This window comes from Passer montanus, unplaced genomic scaffold (assembly GCF_014805655.1).
Source record: "Passer montanus isolate IOZ18808 unplaced genomic scaffold, ASM1480565v1 scaffold78, whole genome shotgun sequence".
Taxonomy (NCBI): domain Eukaryota; kingdom Metazoa; phylum Chordata; class Aves; order Passeriformes; family Passeridae; genus Passer; species Passer montanus.
This window is the reverse complement of record NW_024373034.1, coordinates 282,539-303,477: the sequence shown is the minus strand read 5'-3', so window position 1 is coordinate 303,477 and position 20,939 is coordinate 282,539. Positions and strand designations below refer to the sequence as shown.

The window sequence follows — 20,939 nt, the reverse complement described above, 5'->3', positions numbered from 1 at the left end:
TGCAGGGAAGCATTTTCCTATTTGCCATGTGAAGAGAGAATGGGTTTGCCTTTATTTACCTACAATGCTGAGGCCCAAGGCGCATTTCTCAGCTCTGATTCCAGGCAGGGGCAGGGCAGGGATGTCGCCTGAAAATGCAGCCTGGGCCTAAATCCAGTTCCTCGGGGATTCTACAAGGCAGCGCTGTCATCCTTCCTCAGCCAGCTCTCCCTGACCAGGATGCCTTGCTGGTGGCTCGGGGTGAGGGGCTGGGGGCGGCAGCAGGACCTACCTTTGCCAAGTGCTTGCCTTGGCCGCCATCCACCCATCCATCCATGCATCCCGTCTTTTATCTCCCTGGAGCCGTTCCCTGGCACTTTCCATGCAGATGCCCTTGGTCATAAAAGCCTTGTTTAGGCTGTTGCCCCTCGATTTGCCTACATTTGTTCTTTTCTCACTGATCTGCAGCTCTGTCTTCTTCCACCTTATGTGTTCCTCCCCTAACATCCTCAAGGAAGCCCTGTGCCCTGCCATAGTGGGATTCCCACGCAGCCCTCCATGTTTCCCAGGCCTGATCCCAGGGAGAATGAAAAAAACCTGCTTAAATTTCATCTGGCCACTACCTTTAAAGATAAAAAGGGTCTTTGTTTAAAAAGAGAGGAACACACTATCAGTGTTCCCTGGGCCCAGGCGTGTTCTGTGTCTGTCCTGCGGATGTGGACAAGGCCGTAGAACAAACCCTCACTAGTAAATTTGTAATGACACCGAAGTGGGTGGGAGTGTCTCTTTTCTGAAGATTAGGAAGGCTCTACAGGCTGACTGGACGCTGTGAGGCCAGCGGGGTGAGGTTCAAGCAGAGCAAGGCCTGGGTCCTGTCCTCATGTCCCAAGAGGCTCCTGCAGTGGCCCAGGCTGTGGCAGAGTGGCTGGAAATCCAAATGTGAGCTGGTGTGCCCAAGTGAGCAAGGGCAAGGGTGGCATCCTGGCCTTCTGTGTCAGCACTAGTGTGGCCAGCAGGATTAGGGGGGTGACTGTCCCTCTTTGCAGGGAACTGGGGATGCCACACCTTGAGTAGTGTTCCTAGTTTTTGGCCCCTTACGGCACAGCAGTCGTTGAAGTGCTGAAGCATGTCCAGAGATAGACCACAGGACTGGGATAGCTCAGGAGCACAAGCCTGGTGAGGAGCAGCTGAGGGATCTGTGGGGTCTGTCTGGAGGAAAGGAGGCTCAGGTGAGACTTTGTCACTCTACAATTCCCTGAGAAGAGGTTGTAGCCAGGTGGGCTTCGGTCTCCTCCTAAATCACAAGCATAGAATCACAGAATCAAGTAGAGTTGGAAAAGGCCTTGGAGATCATCAAGTCCATCCTGTGAACAGGACAAGCTGAAATAGCCTCAATTAGCACCAGGGGAAGTTTAGACTGAGTATTAGGAAGAATTTCTCCATGGACAGGGTTGCCAAGCACTGAGAGGGCTGTCCAGGGAGGTGGTGGAGTCACCGTTCCTCGAGGTGTTTAAGGAAAGACTGGATGTGACACTCAGTGCTCTGGTCTACTTAACAAAGGTGGTGATTGGTCATAGGCTGGACTCAATCTTGGAGGTATTTTCCAGTGTAATTAATTCTGTGATGATTCTATGAAAAATTAACTAAACGCCAGGCAGGCATTGACTTCTCAGAGCTGTCAATAGTTGTTCTGAAGAATTTCCTTTAGAAAGAATCACAGATTAAATCTGTCAAGGAAACTAGAAATCAAATGGGACAAGTGAGCTCTTCACTGCAAGTTTACCCATCAGCTGGTGTTTCTGATCTGGCTCCAGCTTTCCCTTCTGGTTCACAGTGGTCCAAGAGGTGGATGAGTTTGGATGTGAACTCATTTCTTTGGGAGCTGTTTGTGGCTGTTAAATCCTAGACTCTGAGGTGTCTGGGGAGACCCTCAGCTCTTCAGCCCTAGCGATGGCATGAGTGGTGATGGATTCTGTGTGACAGCCACCACCCTTTGTCAGAGCAGAGCCTGGAGCTGGGGACACACACCTGCCCCATTTTGCTCCACCCGTGCTCCCTCCTGGCTTACACCTGAACCCTGCAAGTGTCAGGTGAGTTTAGAACCATCTCTGAGTTGGAACACCCACATTCTTGCCAGGCCATGTTTGGCAGTAGCATTTTTGGAAATATTCATGAAGCCCTGGGGTGCAGGTGAGTGTTACCTGCCTTGCACAGCTCAGGGACCAGGTGTCCCTCTGCTCACCTTCCCTACAAACACCACAGAGACACGAGGCACCAACTCTTACTGAAATGTTTATTAAGATCGAACTTCGGAACAACAGATTGGAACACAACGTCTCGTGGAGTAGAATATTTCTAAACTGATTTTTTTCTTTTCTATGCATAAATGAAAAAAAAATCAAGATTATACAAAAAAGAACGGAAAGTGCAGAACACAATAAAACAGTTCTCATGCAACAATTTTTTAACCTTTAAACAGAAAATAAGCTCAACAGTGTAGAAATAAAAATCATACATACATTATGCCGTCTACGCACTCAAACATTCATCTGTGACATCACTTTTCTTTATCCCTTTTTCCTCATAAAACAACATTATGTGTTTAACACATGCTTATAAACATTGCTAAACTCAGCAAGAGCTATTATAGTGCCCCAACTTAATAAGTTGATAAAAAAGTAGTTGTCATATGGCCAGTTCACAAAGGAACTAAATATTCTCTTTTTTTCTTTTTTTCTTTTTTTTTAAATTTTTTCCCCACTATGAGATGCCTATATGCAGCTTTCTAGTATACGAGGCATTTAAAATAAGCTGGTCATTTGGCTACTTAAAGGGCTTAGTGTTCATGTTACATCAGGCAAAACGAATTCACATTGGGAACTGCCAATTTGTTGAGAGAAAAGTGTGGATTTTGGGGTAATTTATTACAATTTGGCTGTCACTAAGGACTGAGTAGGTGCACAGTAAATAAGGTGACACTAAGTTTGATTAAATGCTCCCAGAGCTTCACCCCAAACTTCCACATTTAAGAATAAATGTGTCAGAGCAGGTCAAACTGAACCATGTTCTGCATTTCCCCTAAAATTTTAGCAGGTCACAAGGGCATCAAAAGCCCTGTAATTACAGCAGATGCTCTCTTTTGGTGGGGGATGCATTTGGCCCTCCTGGGCACCCCTTGTGCTCCCCGGGGCGAGGGAAACTGAGGTGGAAATTCAGGTGAAGCTGCTTGGGTTGAGGAACCAAACCAAATCAGTTTTCCAGGAGATAATTTTAATTTAAAAGACAGAAAAACCTGAAACATCTTAATGAGCAGATCACTGGGTGTGAGTGCCATGCCAGGAAAAGGAATTGAGCCTGGGTTTTTTTTGTTTGTTTTCTAAGGCAGTTTCTGAACTGCTGAGCCTCAAATTCAAATCCCAGTTGGTGTTTGAGCTGCTGCAGCTCCTTTGGATGCAACATGACAAAGAGAAAACTTTGGGTAGCTCCATTTTTTCCAAATGACCATTTTGTGACGTACTTTACAAATGTTCAGCTTTGTCATTTAAGGAAGGAAAACAGCTAAAGGACTCTCTGGAACCATAAAGTTTCTGCAAAGAAAAATAAAATTTGGTATTTCTTCCACACAGTCATCAATAACATTTCTGTGCAATATTTGGTGTCCATTACATTTATTTGGCCTATTCAAAGGAAACGAGGACAAACAGCTGCAAAGAAAACCAACTTCTCTTTCACAACAGACACTTGAGATGCTGAAGCTGCTACATGTGCTTGGAATATCATGCAGGAGTTCATTTGTTCATTTAAATAGGATACATATTTATAGCTGAGCTTGCCTTGCATCAGACTAGGATGAGAGAAACCTGGAAGAACTCAGTTGAAAACATTGTGGAGTACAGTGACAGCAACACACAACCCCCAAAGGTATTTTGGCCTGAGCAGTGTGTCTGGAAATGTCCAAACACAGAGGTACAGACACACACACACATATCCCTAAAAACCCCCAAATCTCAGCACCTGCCTCCTGTGCTTCCCTCCTGCCCAGATGTCCCAGCTCTCCCTGGAACAAAGTGTGACCTTCTCTACCTTTACTCACAGATGTGACCTCAGCCTGCATGGCTGTGAGATCTGGCAGCCAGGAAAATCCTGCTTTTTGTGGTGGATGCTGGAGGAAGCCAAGCTCACCCTGGACCAAGGGCAGGGGACATGTTCTTAACAATGGAAGCGAGGTTTTAATGAGGTACCTGGCAAAAAGCACCATGGTTGCTGCTGTCATTCCAAGAGCTGGGGGGTTCAGATGAGGTGGGAGAGGGATAAGAAAGACTCAGTCCTTGCCTTTGAGGAGAACCTCATGTAGTAGCCTGTTCCATCCTGGGGTCTGAGTGCCAGCATTGGCACTGATGTGCTGGGGATATTTCAGAGCCTAGAAAAAGGCTCCAAATGGAAGGGGAAAAGGACACTGTGTGTTTCAAGAGCACAAACCTCCACTGGATTTACTGGCCTCCTCCCTCCTGATGATGAACAACCCCTATCTTTCCATAACTACTCACAGTCAGCGCCAGCAAAACACCCTATTTATGTTATTAAAAGGCTATTTAGGCAATAAATCTCTAAAGTCATCAAACCAGCAGGAAGAGAAACTAAGAGAAACTAAGAAATTATTGCTTCTGGAGTCTGAAATTGCTGTGCACAAACAGCACAGATCTCACTGCACTCATGGAATAACCCAGCAGGGCCAAAGCCACACTGTGCCTTTCTGAGGAGTGAAAGTTAAAGCTCCTCTGCTCTCACAGGAAACATCTTGAGATGTGCAGCTGATCAGCCCTCAAGGGTCTGAGCAGCAGCAGTGCCTCATCACTGCAGCAGAACATGTTAAAATTGTTTATAGTATTGAACAACACAGAATTGAACCCCTAAACCTTAGTCCTACTACACTGATGGTCCAATGGGATGACTTCAACTAGACAGGAATACAAACAAAAGAAAAGATGTTAGCTGTCACCAGGAATAAGAAAAAAAGCCACTTAAAACTTCTCTTTCCACAAGCTCTGCAACAAACACATAAAACTGTACTACTTTAATTATGGCAAATAGAAATCATTATAAGGTAAGGGACAGATGAAGAAACAAATCATTGCCCACTCAACACTGAGCAGTGCTGGGGCTAGAAAGATAACTTTCACATCCAAGGAAAAGCCCTTGGGAGACCTCAGCGTGTGAAGCCAGTGTGGGGGTTTCCCAGGCTGGCCCAAGGACAGGAGGAGATGCTTTGGCTGGGGCTCCCCAAGTTAATTCTTCTGGCAACACTACAAAAACTTCAGCGCATTTACAATGAATAATTATTTCCTTTGCCTTTACCAGGGAGTGAAATCAGCTTCCTGCTGTGGCAGAGTGCGTATTCCTGCGTTATGAGCCCCATAAACAACACCACACACGGATTTTAACATCTAGTTCTTAGAAATGAAGCCATGCCAAACGCTGTCTGTGACAAAACTGGCCCTGCCCTGCCTTTGCTTGAAGCCTCTGGGCTCCAAATGAAAGGTCCTTCCTCTGTCCTTGCCCTTTCCTGGCTGAAAAAGCTCTATGAACATGGGTGAGCTCACTCCTGAAATGGTTTAATGTTCCATCTGTGGGATCTGAAGTCAGAGGGAGCTTCAGCCTCTCCACCCTCTCTGCAGCTGGTCAGTGTGATGGTGCAGTGAAAGAGATCTTGGCTTAGAAAGTGCAAAGTGGAGTAATGGACATTTGATCCATGCTGGTCCATGGAACCCTTGGGAAAAAGGTAAGGCAGGCACCAGTCAGAAGATGCAGGTTTTTAAATTGTTGAAGAACCTTTCCAGCAGTAGAGATTAAAATAAGGAGTACTTGACAGCAGTTATTTAACCAAAAGCAGAATCTTCAAGGAGCTTCAGAACTAAAATATTAAAGCCACTTTAAAATGTGTAACTCAGCATGTAACTTATATGAATGCCAGTTCTAGGGTGAAACACAACACTTGTCTCTCACACATGAACATCATCAGAATATATTGAATGTAACTGAGATGATAAAATTCAAGGCAGAATTTCTCACAACTGCTTTCTTCAGCAAGGTCTCACACTCTTCAGTAGTATTGCTCCCCTGGCTGAACACAGTTCACAGTACATGTTCTACATAAAAAAATATTCACCAGAGGAAAAAAAGACTTCTTCAAGACACTTGGAAAAACAAATACAACCCTAAGTCCTGTGTGATTACATGTACTTCAGTGCTCTGTGATGTCACCAGACTAAAAACATCATCACCCTTGACAGCAGAGGCCATAGGCATTGACTGGAAGCCTTCAGAGAAACCCACAGATGCCACCTACAAATACACCCAAACATTCACTGCTCAAAAACATTGACAATTCAAGTAATTCACTAAAAACTGCTTTCCATATTGAAATATAGCTTCTTTGTCTGAATGCCTGGATTGCAGCATGATTGACACAGGCATTTCCAAGTCTTGGAGGTGGAGGAGTTTGAGGCAGCAGGAATCCCACACCGTGCTGTGTTTGCCTGTCCAGCACATGGATTGAGGCAGCCTGGGGGACCCAAGCCAAAATGAGTCAACAGCATCACAAATGTGTCTTACAAATGACAATCGGAAGTTTGTGAAACACAAGTTTCGAAAGCTGCTTTAAATGGCTGCTGGATAATGATCCAAACCTATTTTAAATCAAGTTAGCATAACTCTTTGAACATCTTTCCAGAAAAGTATCTTTGCACTGCAGCTGTGTCCTGAATCACAGAAGGGGACATGGAGGATGTGCTGACAACATTGGTACGGCAGCTCAGAAGAGCTCTGGCCTACAATTCCTCCAACACAGGGACTGGAACAGCAACATTTGAATTTTAAGGCCTAAAAACTGTTTCTGACACAGATTTTTATACACCCAGACTATGCCATAAAGTGACAGAGGTAGGCCTTGGGTTCTTCTTGTTGTACTGACCCCGTGCCTTTACCTCGGCTGCTGCACTCCCAGCCAGGAGGTTAAAGGATTGTAAAAAGTGCAATTAATCAATGACTTCCTTTCCCTGTGGAAGAGAATCTGCACGCCCCCTCCCACAAAGCTGACCCCAGAGATGCCCTTTCTCCACGGCAGCTTCATCCAGAGATGATCAGGTTTAAATGCTGAGAAAAACCCCGAGTTCACCAGCACGTGAAACTCTCAGCTAAAAATTGTCACAGCGTTTTCCAACGACATTCATAAAATGCAGCACTTGTGATAAAGAAACCTGTGAGTGCTGGTCACCTCTCCCAGCTGCTGCTCCTTCCATCTACAGCTGACATCCAGCACCCAGTGTCACCCTCTCCTGACAAGCAGCAGATTTGGGAGTGGTTGTGAATAGTATGACTAAAAGAATTCACAGCAGTTTCTTAGAAACCGCAGTAATTGCTTTTTTTTTTTCCTTGAAAATAATTGCAAATAAATGGAGTCTGCAGTAATTGCACTAACAAAAACATGAAGTCTAAAATTAACGTAGCTGTCAGACCAGTAATATCATGCTCGTGAAAAAAAATTGATTGATGTCTAAGCATAGTGAAATCTGAAATGTTCAGACAAAAAAATGGCAAGAGACTATAGGTCAAGATAGCTTCCATTTTCTGTTAGTTTAAAACCAGCTGAAAACTTAATTTTTCTAACTGCTAATTGTATACACTGTGAGTTTCATGCAGATTAATAAAACTTATTTGAAATCTAAATGTATTCTTAATAAAAAAGTGTTCAGAAATGACGTTTCTAAGTTGTAGAGAAAGCAATTAGCATCAGAGCGACCTGCTCAAACCTAGAGGAAGGACTATAGAATTTCATTTACATTTTTGCATGAAACTGCCTTTTCTTCTGTAAATTTTAGCTACAAGTAGTGAAGGTCCTAATTTGCTTTCCTGGAAAAAAAAAAACCACAACAAAAGTTCTTGATCCTGCACCTGCACTCCTTGGAATGTGGGTGAACAAGCGCTGGCGGCCTCACACGGCTGACTCGCCCTCCGGCTCCGCCGCCGCGGCTCCTTTGCGCGTCAGCTTCAGCACCGTCGGCTTCTCCGCGCCCGCGCCGCCGCCCTCGGCCGTCCCTGGAGGACCCAGTCCCTTCGACTCTTCCTTTGGCTCTTCATTGACTTCGGGGTAAATCACCAAGAAAGTCGCTGTCAGAAAACCCAGGAAGGATCCCACCGAAGCCACCATGGGGATGACTCTGACCGTGCCGACCATGTCCACCACGCCGCCGAGCGCGGAGGCCACCAGGATCTGGGAGATGTAAACCTGACACGACAGGATGGCGCAGTCGATGCCAAACCCTCGCTTCGAGTTCCCAGGGCTGTGGTGAATGTACTGCAAAAAACCAAGAAATGTGGTAGGAGGTTAAACAATGGATGAAAGCAATACTTAAACACAAGAACTGTCCTCCAATTTCTCAGCCCCATGGTCAACTTTACATCATCTTTGTGCAGCACCATGACACAACTCCAGAGCAAGAGCCTCCTTATCTGCTCATCAACAGCCTCCTCAGGACCCTGCAGCACGAGGCAGGTATTGACAGGGTCACTTCTAGCCCACATCAGCTCCAAGATTAGGTTTTGTAAAAACAACTTTACATGAAACATTTGGTGTTACATGAAACATTAATTCTATGATTATAACAAGGAATCCCCCTCCCAACTGCAATTCAAGAACTCGTAATAGAAGTTCCTCCTGTAGTTTGTAATCCAAATGGAACAGTAGAATGACACTCTTGGGAAATAAAACCATCCTTGTTTCCAGCAGAATTGTTTTGCTTTATGTATCCCCAAAATTACAGCTGCATTTCCAGACTCACTTAAAAATCTAAGACTGTGAAAAACTTGAGTAACATTACCATACCACATCAAGACAGGAGTAACAACTAGATATAAATATTCACTCCAATAATAATTTTATTTCTCTTCATCTGCCATACACACCCAGATTGTTTTATACCTCAGCATAGAAAAAAGCAATCGTGACCCTCTCAGAGCCAACTCAAGGCCAAGACTATCTGATCTCAGCACCAGCTCCTGCTATTTACTATCCATTCAAGCTTTGGCACACATCCCAAGCAAGCAGGTATCTTCAATAATGGGATTTAACAGATATATTTTGCCACTGTGATCTTAAGAGAAACATGGATGCTCTGCCTTGATTCACATATAGATTCCAAATATTCCACATACCTGTTTTATCTCATGGTATTGTCCCAAAAGCGCGTAGGGGCAGTAGGAGATGCTCATGGAGACTATTCCCATCGTGCTGATCATTATCATGGTGACGTACACGTTGGGGAACATGGCCATCACTGCAGTGCCAAGGGAAAAACCCAGCGTGCCCAGGATGTAGATCACTTTTATGCTAAGGTCGTAGTTGTCCAAGTATTTCTGTAACAAGGCTGCAGAGATAAAGAATAAAACAGGACTCACAGAATGGTTTGAGTTGGAAGGGGCCTTAAAGACCATCCAGGTGCAACCATCCCTGTCATGGTCAGGGACACCTTCTACTATCCCAGACTGCCCCAAGCCCCATCCAACCCGGCCCTGAAACACTTTCAGGGATGGGGCAACCACAGCTTCTCTCAGCAGCCTGTGCCTCACCACCCTCACAGGGATGAATTTTTTCTCAGTATCCAATCTAAACCTACTTTTTTTTGGTTTGAAGCCATTTCCCCTTAAATATCAGTTTACTCACTAAAATTTTAAGGGATTGATGTGGCCATGGCAGCCCTACACCCTGTTTAGGAGGTGGATGCTCATATTTGGGCTGTCTGATCTGCACAGCCCAGGCCTCACTGGGAACAGGATGTGTTCCTGCTTCAGAAAGAGCCTGTCCCCACAGTACTGAGCTGTGCAGACATGCCTGCTGTGTGCTGAAAAAGGCAGAATTTAACTTTGGCAAAACCTCTCAATTTCAGAGTCTACTGCAAACGCAAATTATCTGCAGAATGACTTTCAGAAATACATATTTATAATTTTGATTTAAAAACAGTCTTTGCAAGAACCCTCTTGCATATGCTTAAATTTTCTACGAAGTATGATTTTAGTTTCCTGAAGGCTTGTTAAATGCCACTCAATATCCTTTGATTTCATCTTGTGCTTTATGCCACTTAACCATCTGTTCATATTTCCACCTCTACATTTGGAGGAACTTTTTAATATTGATTCTTAAAGAAGTCCTTCCCCTTATGACTGCAAGAAATGCTTTTCCAAAATGTCCTTTACCTCAAGGAGGTGGATGCCAACTGAAGCAACACTATTTCAGGAGGGCAAGGAGTTGGATGATCTTTGGGGGTCCCTTTCAACTCAGAATATTCCATGATTCACTTTTACCTTAGAAATACATTCATGAGGTGCATTCCACTGTGTGAGCGCACAGTGTCTTACCTGAACAAACAGCAGCAGTAGCAGCATAAATCACCAGCCCCCAGCATCCCATCTGAACCCCAGCATTGTAGGCGTGCAGCTCAGTCGAGTTCGAAGGGGCCTGCAACAGACACAAACACCAACACCACTTTGTTGTACTGAGCACATCTCAGAAACGAGGGACTCTGAGCAGGTCTGCCCACGGCAACTGCTCTCCTACCTTTGGATCGCCCTGGAAGATGACCTGTCCCATGAAATCCGTATAGAACACAGCTTCAGCGATGATGGAAAACCAAGTCAGGAGGTGGCAGACGCACAGCCTCAGCAGCTCCTTGGGCATCTTTAGCATCGACAGCCACAGGAGCCTGACGGTGGTTTCGGTCTCGCCCTCTTCGCTCTCCGTGTCCCCGCTGGAGTTGGTGGTGCCGCTCTGGTTGCGGTGCCGGCAGCGCTGCCGCTGCCGTTTCTGCATGTCGTAGATGTCGTTCATGCTGCGCGAGGACTTGATCAGCACGATGGCGTTGGCGCGGCGGAAGCGGTACCGGTGGGAGCCGATCTTGCCGTAGTACGAGAAGGTGTAGGACGGCTGCCGGTAGAACATGTGCCTGCGCCGCCGCATGGAGTTGGAAGTGCTGGATTGCTTCATGCCTATTCTGGCGTGGCCGTTGAGGAACTCTTTTGGTAGGGAGCCGTTGATGTTTGGGACTTTATCTTCATTTAAACGATTATCAAGCAACATTTCCTCCTCCTTCTCATTCTCCCTGAGGAAAGCAGACAGGTGGTTGAGCTTGGACTTCATGATCTCCTGGCTTGTGTTGTGGGGAGTGTTTGGATATGAAGCATCCTGAAAAATGGAGGGTTCGATGTCATGCAGGAAAAGCAGCTCTGATTCAATTTCCAATGTGGCATCAGGCATGTGCAGAACTGAGTCACTCTTGCTTCTCACAATGTTCACCTCAAGGAACTCCATATTGAGGTCATGCTCCGACTGAACCTCATCATGGAACATGGAAGCTCCATACGGCTCTTCCTCACTAATTACATTCAGCCGATTCAGAGGGGGGAGACTGCCACTGAATTTGGCACTGGAAAGTGTGTCTCCTTCATCATCAATCCTGTCCTGCTGAGGGTTATATTGCTCTTCTTCAATGCTGAAAAGATGGAGAGCAACGGAGACAGAGAAAATAATGGCTGCAAAGAAAAAAAGGACTTGCTCTTGAGATTTAAAAATGCTACCCAAGAAGGTCTGTGTCCAGTCCAGCCCTCCTAACATATAACCAATTGCTCCTCCAAGACCTGTGGGACAGAAAAAAGTGAGAAGTGAGTTCACGAATAATCAATTCAGCCACGACCTGGTCTTCAGAAAGACTGAACAGCTGCCAAAAACACCTCAGCTAACTCCCTACCAGCTGAAAATGCATGGATGTTCAGGGCCATGTCTTGTTCTTCACTGTCCACCACATCCAACAAGTAGGCCCGAATTGGCCCTTCGGTTGCATCGGCGCAGAAGTCCAACACCACAACCCCAAGCACCGTGAGAACTATTCCAATGGGCTGCTTGTCCGGGACATCACCAATAGCCAGACCTGGGGAGAAATGAGAAAGGCATCTGAGCATCTCAAAAAGGGCAAACTCCTAAGAACAAGCTTAAAACATTAAGAGAGAGGTGGCCAACATCTTCACTACAAACATTCCCTTATGGAGCAAAATGGAATTTCAGCTCTTTGGCACAGCATCATGGAAGGCCTGGGACACGGACTGTTTTTATGTTCTTAAGACTGACATTTATCCAAATGTTATTTTATAAAGCATCTCTTAAACCTCTGGGAGCACTGGATATTATTTCATATTCATCCCCTATATTTTCCTTCAGATGCTGAAGGCTATTTTTATAAATATTTATAAATTTTTATAAAAGACATCCATGATGGGAGAGGGGAGCATCCAAAATGACATATTTCATCTGTCAGACACATCCACAGGTAACTGCACTGCTGGCAGCATTCCTCACACAATGCTTAATGTGCAGTAGTTGCAGCACACCAGGATAAAGTGAAATTTAACCCCTTCATCACTCTCTTTGCTTTTCTTAAACAGTCTTATTTTCTAGATCGCTTTTTATAAGTAAAATTTTTAAGGATGAAGCAACATGGATGTATTTTGCATTGCAAAAAGCATCAGTCAGCTTCTGTTGACAGCATAAGATGAAATGCTTTTTGTCTACAGAGTAGAAAGGCAGCATTAATGCAGAGCTGTATAATTTGTCATGAGAGAAACCAGTGACAAAAGCACGAATTACTCGAATCACAGAGATTTGGAAGTTACATGTGTGAGGCTGATAAAACCATTAGTGTAACTGATTAAAATGTCTGTGGAAGGAGATGAACTGGCTAAGCCACCAAAAATCATCTAAATCTCAAGCGCTGATTCCTGCATATTGAATCCTCATTTATACCAAGCTCTTTGAAGGCTAAAGAAATTTAGAAGTGTTCCACATTCAGCTGAACCCTACAGCAGAAAACACCAACGCTGCTGCAGATCTGCTGGTACAGTGTTCTCCTGGGACATGGCTGTATCACGACTGGGATTAGCCAACCTCTGTGCTCTTGGTTCCCCTCCCTGTGACTCCTACTGCCAGAGGCTATGTTATGAAAGAGGGTCTGATACAGTTTTTGCAGCATCTCCTGTTGTCCCAAATTGCAATTAGGATTGCAAGTAACTGGGGACTGAGGATAGGCAAGTGAAGCAGAAAAATTGACAATATTTTGTGCTGATTTATCAGAAGGCTTCAAAATAAACCTATAAACAGAGCCTGAGGTTTGCTTGCCAGTATCAATGGCTCCTGATTTAAACTACTATATGGAACTGAGAGCTTCTTATCACTTAAAATCTTGTAAGGGGGTTGCAGCCTAACATCCTACAAACATCTGGAGGAAGAGGAATAAGTCTTGGAGACACAACAACTAAATACAATTGATGACAACTAAATACAACTGATATCAAACTGTACAGTCACCCCTTGACCATGTCATATGATAACAATTCAAATAAATAATATTTATTGTTTGGATAAATTAAAAAAAAAACCCCATAAACTAAATGTCATCTATTTGAATAGTTTGTCCACTGGTTTGCAGAGAACTGAAGCCAATCATATGGCATTCCAGTCTGGCTTTAACTTTACCTCTGGCTAAGCCAAGGTAACATTCCACTCATTTCCCTCTACTGTTTCACAATAGAGCTGCATCTAACCCCAAAAAAGAGAGCCAAGAGGATGTTATTAGGTGCTAAGTTCCTTTTGTTTGCACCAGTCCAATCATTTTGTAAACATTTTCCTAAACGTACTTGCTGTCACCTCTCCTACAATAAATTTACAAAGAGATTGTAGATTAAATTCGTAGTAAACTATGTTCAAGGGAAACTATTTTTACCAGCTTTGATGGGGGCTCAGGAAAAATTATTTTCCCACATAGTTTTTGATAAACAAATATTAACTGTGTTCTGGACTTTTTCAATACCGGGTCTAAGAAAAGCACAAGAAAAAGTGAAAAGATAATTTTTGAAATAATGCTGGAAACAGGATGTGTTGCCAGATATGCATTAAAGGGAAAATGGATCACAACAGGAAACATTTCCCTGTGAACAGGTTGCTACAATTTTCCCATGTCAAGGATCGACCAAATTCGTCTCAGCGACTGCAAACATTATGCTGGCAACCATTGTATTAATAACATTGTTATTAATACCAGTTACAGCTAGGATTGCACAATGCTCAGCACAGTGCTGTAACTCAGGAGTTCAAATAATAACAGGCAAGATGGACAGAGCTCAAGTGCAAGGTTGTGGAGATTTCTAACGATTTTAACATTAAATACGAGATAAACCAACTGCAGAACATTATCTTCACTTCCTGCATTAAAATCTCAAAGCAGGTACGTTAGCAGGGGATGCCTGTAGGGGATTTCCTCGTTCTTTACCTATCACAGAGCCATTAAGGAAAAGTGCAACTCCAAAGAGGACACCAATGCAGAGAGCAAGGATGAAAGGCCGCCGGCGGCCCCAGCTCAGCGTGCAGCGGTCACTGGCCGAACCTATGAGCGGAGTGAAGATCAAGCCCAGGATAGGGCTGAGGAACCAAGTGAGGCTGTAGTATTGTTCAGGAAGACCTAAAACGGAGACAAAAATGATGGAAAGGTTATGTGGTACACACCAAATGTCTCACTCTATACATGAAGTTTTGTTAAAGCATTGAAAAGGGTGAATTGAAGGTAATTTATCTACAGTGAATTCCCTCCCAACTTAAAAACTCATTTAAGATTCTTTAGCAATAGTTAAAAAACAGCTAAGGAAAGCACAGATTATTTACCTTTCAAATACCTGAGCAAAAAGAACGTAACAATTGGAGTATTTCTGCTACTGAGTCCCTTATTGATTTGTGGAACGTAAAACCAAAGATTTTAGGGTGCTTGGAAGCTGCCTGGCTGTCATATACACAGATCCCCTGCTCAACAAATCTTTTAAGATTCAAAATTGAAAATTATAGTGGTGCTGCTTTCATCTAGGACCACCCCCACATAAGGGTTATTAAAGATTTAATGGACTGAGAGCGAAGGACAGAATTTGAATGTCTCATGAAAGGTCCCATTTCTAAGCACAAAAATGTTTACTTACAAAAATTAATGACAGACAATAAAACAATTAGCAATTTTCATCAACTTCAACAAATCTAAGGTTTGCTCATCCCTCCTGTCTTTGCTTTCTTTAGGAACAGAGATGACTACTCATAGGACCTGATAGGAAAAAGTTAAAATTTACTACATAGCACCTACTAGAAAGCAACAACTTGCTAGAAAGAATAATTTCTGGAGAAGAAAGAACTCCCAAACCCTGCTCTCCACGTCCCCAGCACGGAGCATGGCCTGCAGATGGCAGACTGGCCACAGCAGCAGCCACGGTGGCTCCTCTGGGACCTGCCTCTGTTTATCAGCACAGGGCAGGTAACACTCCGGCACGGTTCTTAGAATAACATTAAAAACAAAACAATCTATTTCTTGCAGTCCAACTGATGCCAAGACAGAAAAACTCAGTGTCTTTATCCCAGGAAGGAAAACCATTTATTATCCAAACCCATATCTGGTGAGTGTGAGCAGCATTTGACCTTTGCTGGCAAGATCAACCTGTACCTTGTGCTCCCTGTTCAGCACATTGAGGCATCCATTACCAAGCAGGATTACACCAATCCCTGCCCAAAATAGCCTCTGATGCAAATTTGGAAGTCTAATCTGCTGCTGTTTAAAAGTAGCACCAAATCTTTACCAGCAACACTGACTTCTTCCATGAGACAGATCAGATTTTCCCAAGAGTGTTGCACACTCTGTGGTGATACAGAGGTTATATTATGGAAAACAAGCTATTTTGTGGCATAAATAATCAATTGCATCATCAGGATTCAAAATCCAGGTCTGAGGCCAAGGTCTGTGTGATTTGACTCAACTTTGGCTAATGAACAAGCTAACAGTGACAGCTGCCCTGATGAGTCCAGAGTTATTGGAAGGGACCTGCCCCTGCTGAAACTTCCCAACCTGTGTTTGCCATGACCCTTGTGCCACAGGGAATGGCATCATGGTTCAGGCACCTTTCCTTGTTACAGGCAGCTGCAGGCCTGCACTGAGGCCAATACTCCACATCAGTACTTACCATGGAACTGTTGATTCCTTTTGCACAGGGTTTAGAGCTCTAGGAAAGGGCTGTGTTTGTACAGGTGGCACCGTGTTCACATCATGATTCAAATCACTATCTCCTGCTTAGCTTTTCCTGCTGTCTGATGGCTGACATGGAAGTATTAGCTGAGACATAACTCTGTGTTTGCATATTAGACCTAAAGCTCTTGTTGAAGTACCTCCAGACTGCATTTATTTTCACCATCCAGCTTCTCTTCACGAACACTATCCTCATCAAAGGTGCAAGTCAGGAAGCCAGCAATTCAAGCAGAAGTGCAAGGAAAACTTCCACCCCCTGTGGTTTTAACACTCCCTTTAACTTCACCATGTTCAACAGCTTCCCAAGCACACAAGCAGGTACAGGCATCTCATGTTTAACTGGCACCTCATCTGCTCTGATGTTGACACTTATCAGTGCCTGAGCTGGCTTAATGATGGGGAGGAGGAAACGTTTAGTTCAAGGCAAGTAAAACTAAAGGCTGAGCACGATTCATTTAGAGTGAATAATTTTTCTGCAGGACACAGAAGAAATGGTAATGTGTAAATAAATACTCATCCCATTTAGCCTGCACAGGGCAGTGGTAAAGCACCCAAGGTTGCTACTGTGTGAGGCCAAGTCCCTGCAGAGTCTGCTTCAAACACAGAGAGAGGCTGCAGCTTAACCAGAGTAATGGATCCTTACTGCAGTGATCACCAGCATCTGGAATAACTTGATGGCATTTCACTGCACGAGGGCTGTGTGTTGAAAGCAGACATTTCTTTTCTGAATTATGTTGTGACTTGTGAGTTATGAGCTGGGACGTCTCAATCAAGCTCATCCATCAGTAAACACTTGCGAGACGCTGGGACGGTTTTGCAGTAAATCATACAGAGACTTTAAATAAACACAGGGGTGAAGGCTGGCAAGAGCTCTGTCATCTGCCTAACAAGCCTCATCACATCTTATGTGAATAAACAATCAAATAGACATATTTAAGTAAAAGGGACACAAAGACTCTCTTTGAATAATCCAACATCCATTGAGACAAACAATTTGTTTTAATGGAGACTGTGAGCAGAAACAACAAGGAAACACTGGTAGATCAGGGACAAGCAATACAAGGGCAAAGCAGGGACACCTTGGGGTTGGCACAGCTCACTGTCCCTCTGTCCTTGAGGCCACCACTTTGTCTCCAGTCTGCAATGACACTTCTCTGTGGTGTCTTAGCAAAAAAAAAAAAAAAAAGTTCTGGAAACACACAAAGCATTTGAAATGATGATATGAAATTACTTCTGCAGAGAACTAAAAACTGTTTACAAATATTTCTCCTTCAACTGTAAAACCTGCACATTTCTGAACTGGACAGATAGGTATTTTTATGCTTTACAGCCACAGCGAACTGTCATAAAAATGTCCTAAAATTATTAAAAAAACATTCAGTACTTGACTTCAAGTACTTTCAAGATCAACTTTGCATGTAATAACTCAAAATCAGATTAAGGTCTGTTTTGATTTTACAGGTCAGTAAAAGGAAGGAAAAAAGGTTTTTTACCTAACCTTTGATGCATGACTAAAATTAATGAGTTTATCTATCCATGTGTGAGTCAGAGGAGAGAGACTGAAGTGCTTTCTTGGGAAAAATTTATTTTTACTTACTGCAAAGGGTGATCTTCCTAACATCTAAGTATTATAAATAAAAGCCTAAATATAAATATTTACAGTGAAAATGGCTTACTTTGCAGAAGACATGAATCTCAATGATTTCAGAACAGAGCCATGGATGCAGCTTTTATGGAAGGGTAAAAAGGACACTTGAAACCCCAAGAACATTATGTTTCAAGATTCCTTTTTAAAAAAACCACTTTGATTTTTTTTTATTGAACTACTCATTAGCAGCCAAAATATCTATCTTTAGAAAAAGAGGCCACGATAAAAATCTATACAAGAATTAACAGCCCCATGCCAAGGAAAATGGAAGAATTTCTAAAAAGCTTTGAGTGCTCCCCCAAGTAAACAGGAAAGGGATAACTTTCAAGTGAAACTTGAGCCATTCCCATAGACTGGGTAATGGCAGGAATCACTGACATGAGCACAACCTGCTTTCTCTCTGGCTGGAAAAGCCATGCCATGGGACTGCTTCCATAAGCTAAATGGCAGGGCCCTGATAAATTGCATTCCAAGAGTAAGCCAGCAGTTTATAAAGTCATCATGTGTGTTTTACATACAGGTATGCAGAATTCCAAACTGTTACCATTTATTAAGTGATGTGTATGGCTTTACTGTAAGTATGTAAACTGTGAGTTTGTCACAGCAGAATGTAGCTGGTTACTCAAGTGGAAAACAACTGAGTGGGGTTAGAGAAGACTCCTGGTGGGAAGCAGGCACACATGAAAACTAAAAGCAGTACAGAAAAAAATTAATCTGCTGTTGGGAGAATTCCCTCCTCAATTCCTCCCTGCCTCAGCAATGCACAGGCAGACAGAGCAATCATTGTAGCAATGGGCAGCAAAGTGGATCATCCAGAGTTTCATTTTGTGTTTGCTTTCTAGATCTGAAAGTTGAGATGTGTTATTGATAAACTCAGTCTGCCCAGTGAACCAAAACCCTGAAGAGCTCTAGTGCCCAGAAGAGTCTTCTTTCTCTCTACAGATTTAGGTGTCATCTCTGATGTCTGTGCTCAGCACTGTTGCCGGGAAATCAGATTTTGTAAAGCTCACAGCCATGTTCTACCAGGAGTTTTCCAGGAAAGAGCTTTCTGAGGCACTGAGCACGACCTCCACTGTTCCATGAAGTGAGACTTCAAAAGGTACCTTGCAGATGCTCTTCCTAAAATTCACCCTTCATGCTGGCAGAGTCTGCAGGACCTTCATCATTTCAACAGTAGCTTGCTTCAGTGCTAGACATTTTTATATAAATGAGAACATTCCAGACAGACAAGGAGAACTCCAACCCTAAGATACAATTCTTCCCTTAAAAGAGGCTGTTGTGGTTTTAGTATCTTGAATGTCTGCATACATGATATGCATATTTAGGTTGGCACGTGTGATTTGGCAGGAGAAGTAAAAAAAAAACAAAATGAAAATTTAAATACTTAAAGAAATTGCTGGTGTATATGTGTGTGTGTTTGTTTAAACAACAGAAACCCCTCTAAGTCTTCCAGAAGTTTTCTGCCTCACAAGAATGAGCTCCAAATATGAAACTTCTATGAAGTTCTGCTTGCAGGGGCGTTAGAAAGTTGAGGAAGGTAATTGCATATCCTAATGGTTCCTCTCTCTGTATATGTATGCTGCTAAACCTACGGAATGTCACCATTTTATGCAATATTTTAAAATAGGAAGACAGTTCAGAAGGCAGCTGAGGAACTGTAGACAACAATAAGCAGAAATGTAGAGACAGAGGGAATGTTTTGACACCAAGAAGTTCCTTCTGACACCCCCACTGAGTGGCAAGGACTCAGCTGGGGGGTGTATTTTAAATAAACTTGGCTATGGTTACGTGCTGGGCCAGCAGCCCTGCAGCATCCAGTCTCTGACGTGCACAACAGATGCACAGATGCTGGCTTGGACTGGATTTCAAGGCAGCACAGCCATGAGACTGTCATCCATTTGACAGCCTGTCCACAACCTCTTGCAGCCAGAAGTGAAATGTCCCAACTGCTGAGAGCTGCTGTATCCCCCTAGAACAGACCACAGCTCAGCTGGGACTGATTTTGTATGGCCAAGAGTGGTTTCATGCAGCACATGCCATTACCAAAGGCTGCTGAGACACACATGCAGACTCAAAGGCCAGAGCAGCTGCATCCCATTACCAATTTAATGCTGTTCCTTTATTTTGTCTGTAATTTTCCACCTCCACACTTGCCTTGCCAGGTAGCAGCTCTTAGAGCAAACCACCATCCACCAACTTGGAAAAGCAGCCTGGTGGCCCCACGGGGGAGGAATAATAACTGGAGGATTGTTATTTAGCCTTTTACTGACAGCTAATCTGAGGAAACACCGAGGAGGGAAAAAACATATTGGATAAACAAGGTTAATATTTGTGGCGTGAACTGAATGTGGAGCAGGTCACAAGGCAGACTCAGAAGTCTCATACAAATCAGTGAGAAAAAGAGCAAAACACAACAACAGCTTCTGTTAGGAGCGACGACTGCCACTGAGACCCTTGTAATATGGCATTTCCCAGCCAGCTACAAACAAACAGGACACTGGCTTCTAGTAAATAAGGGTTTGTTTTTTCCCAGACAAAAAAAGTGCCCAACAATAGTGGGACCAGCACTGCTCATGGTTCACAGGAAATGCTCACTGTGTCACCATCAGTCTAAGGGCTGCGTGAGGTCACGAGTTACATGGAAGAAAGATTAAGTCACATGCAGCAGTTTCTATTCAAAATATCTTTTTGATAAGTTCTATTGGGGGAAAAATAGTTCTTTATAAGCTTAACAATAAGATCTGATATGGGAATAGGATGCTATGGTCCTATTTTCATTTGTTAGAAATCATCACCTAGAGACTTGTTTATACACTTTAAATAAACACCATACAAATTTCTGAATGAACACAAGAAGCTGTCGTGCCCTGAAAATGCTTTCTATTCCACAATTTCATCCTTGTATAAAATACTGAGTGCTGCTAAAAATATTTCACATTGATCTGTTTAAAACTGCATTGCTTATACAATCTGCTTTGTTTAGACTATTTTTAAGGAGTGCACCAAGCAGAACAAATCCTTGTCAAAAAGCTGTGGAAAAGTTTGAACTCCGGTATCTGTTTTTCATCTTATACATAAAAATTATAAGAAACACTGCAAACTGAAGCAGTTTAGCTTTGGAGGATCTATATGAGGAGTAGGGGTTTCAGAATAATTTAAAAATT

General features: G+C 43.4%; 1 protein-coding gene across 6 annotated transcripts in view; it reads right to left on the bottom strand.

The window, feature by feature from the left end:
* Window positions 1-2,258: 2,258 nt before the first annotated feature.
* Window positions 2,259-20,939, bottom strand: part of SLC45A4 (solute carrier family 45 member 4) — an 85,074-nt gene continuing 66,393 nt past the window's right edge. For 5 of the 6 annotated variants that reach the window (XM_039731535.1, XM_039731534.1, XM_039731533.1 and 2 more), the window contains exons 3-8: window positions 14,346-14,534; window positions 11,775-11,954; window positions 10,589-11,664; window positions 10,390-10,489; window positions 9,190-9,401; window positions 7,970-8,332 (exon numbers count right to left, since the gene is read on the bottom strand). In XM_039731535.1, coding sequence (XP_039587469.1) covers window positions 7,970-8,332; window positions 9,190-9,401; window positions 10,390-10,489; window positions 10,589-11,664; window positions 11,775-11,954; window positions 14,346-14,534 — 2,120 coding nt within the window. Of the gene's footprint in view, window positions 8,333-9,189; window positions 9,402-10,389; window positions 10,490-10,588; window positions 11,665-11,774; window positions 11,955-14,345; window positions 14,535-20,939 lie in introns of all 6 variants that reach the window. The other variant, XM_039731538.1, reaches the window with a different exon arrangement.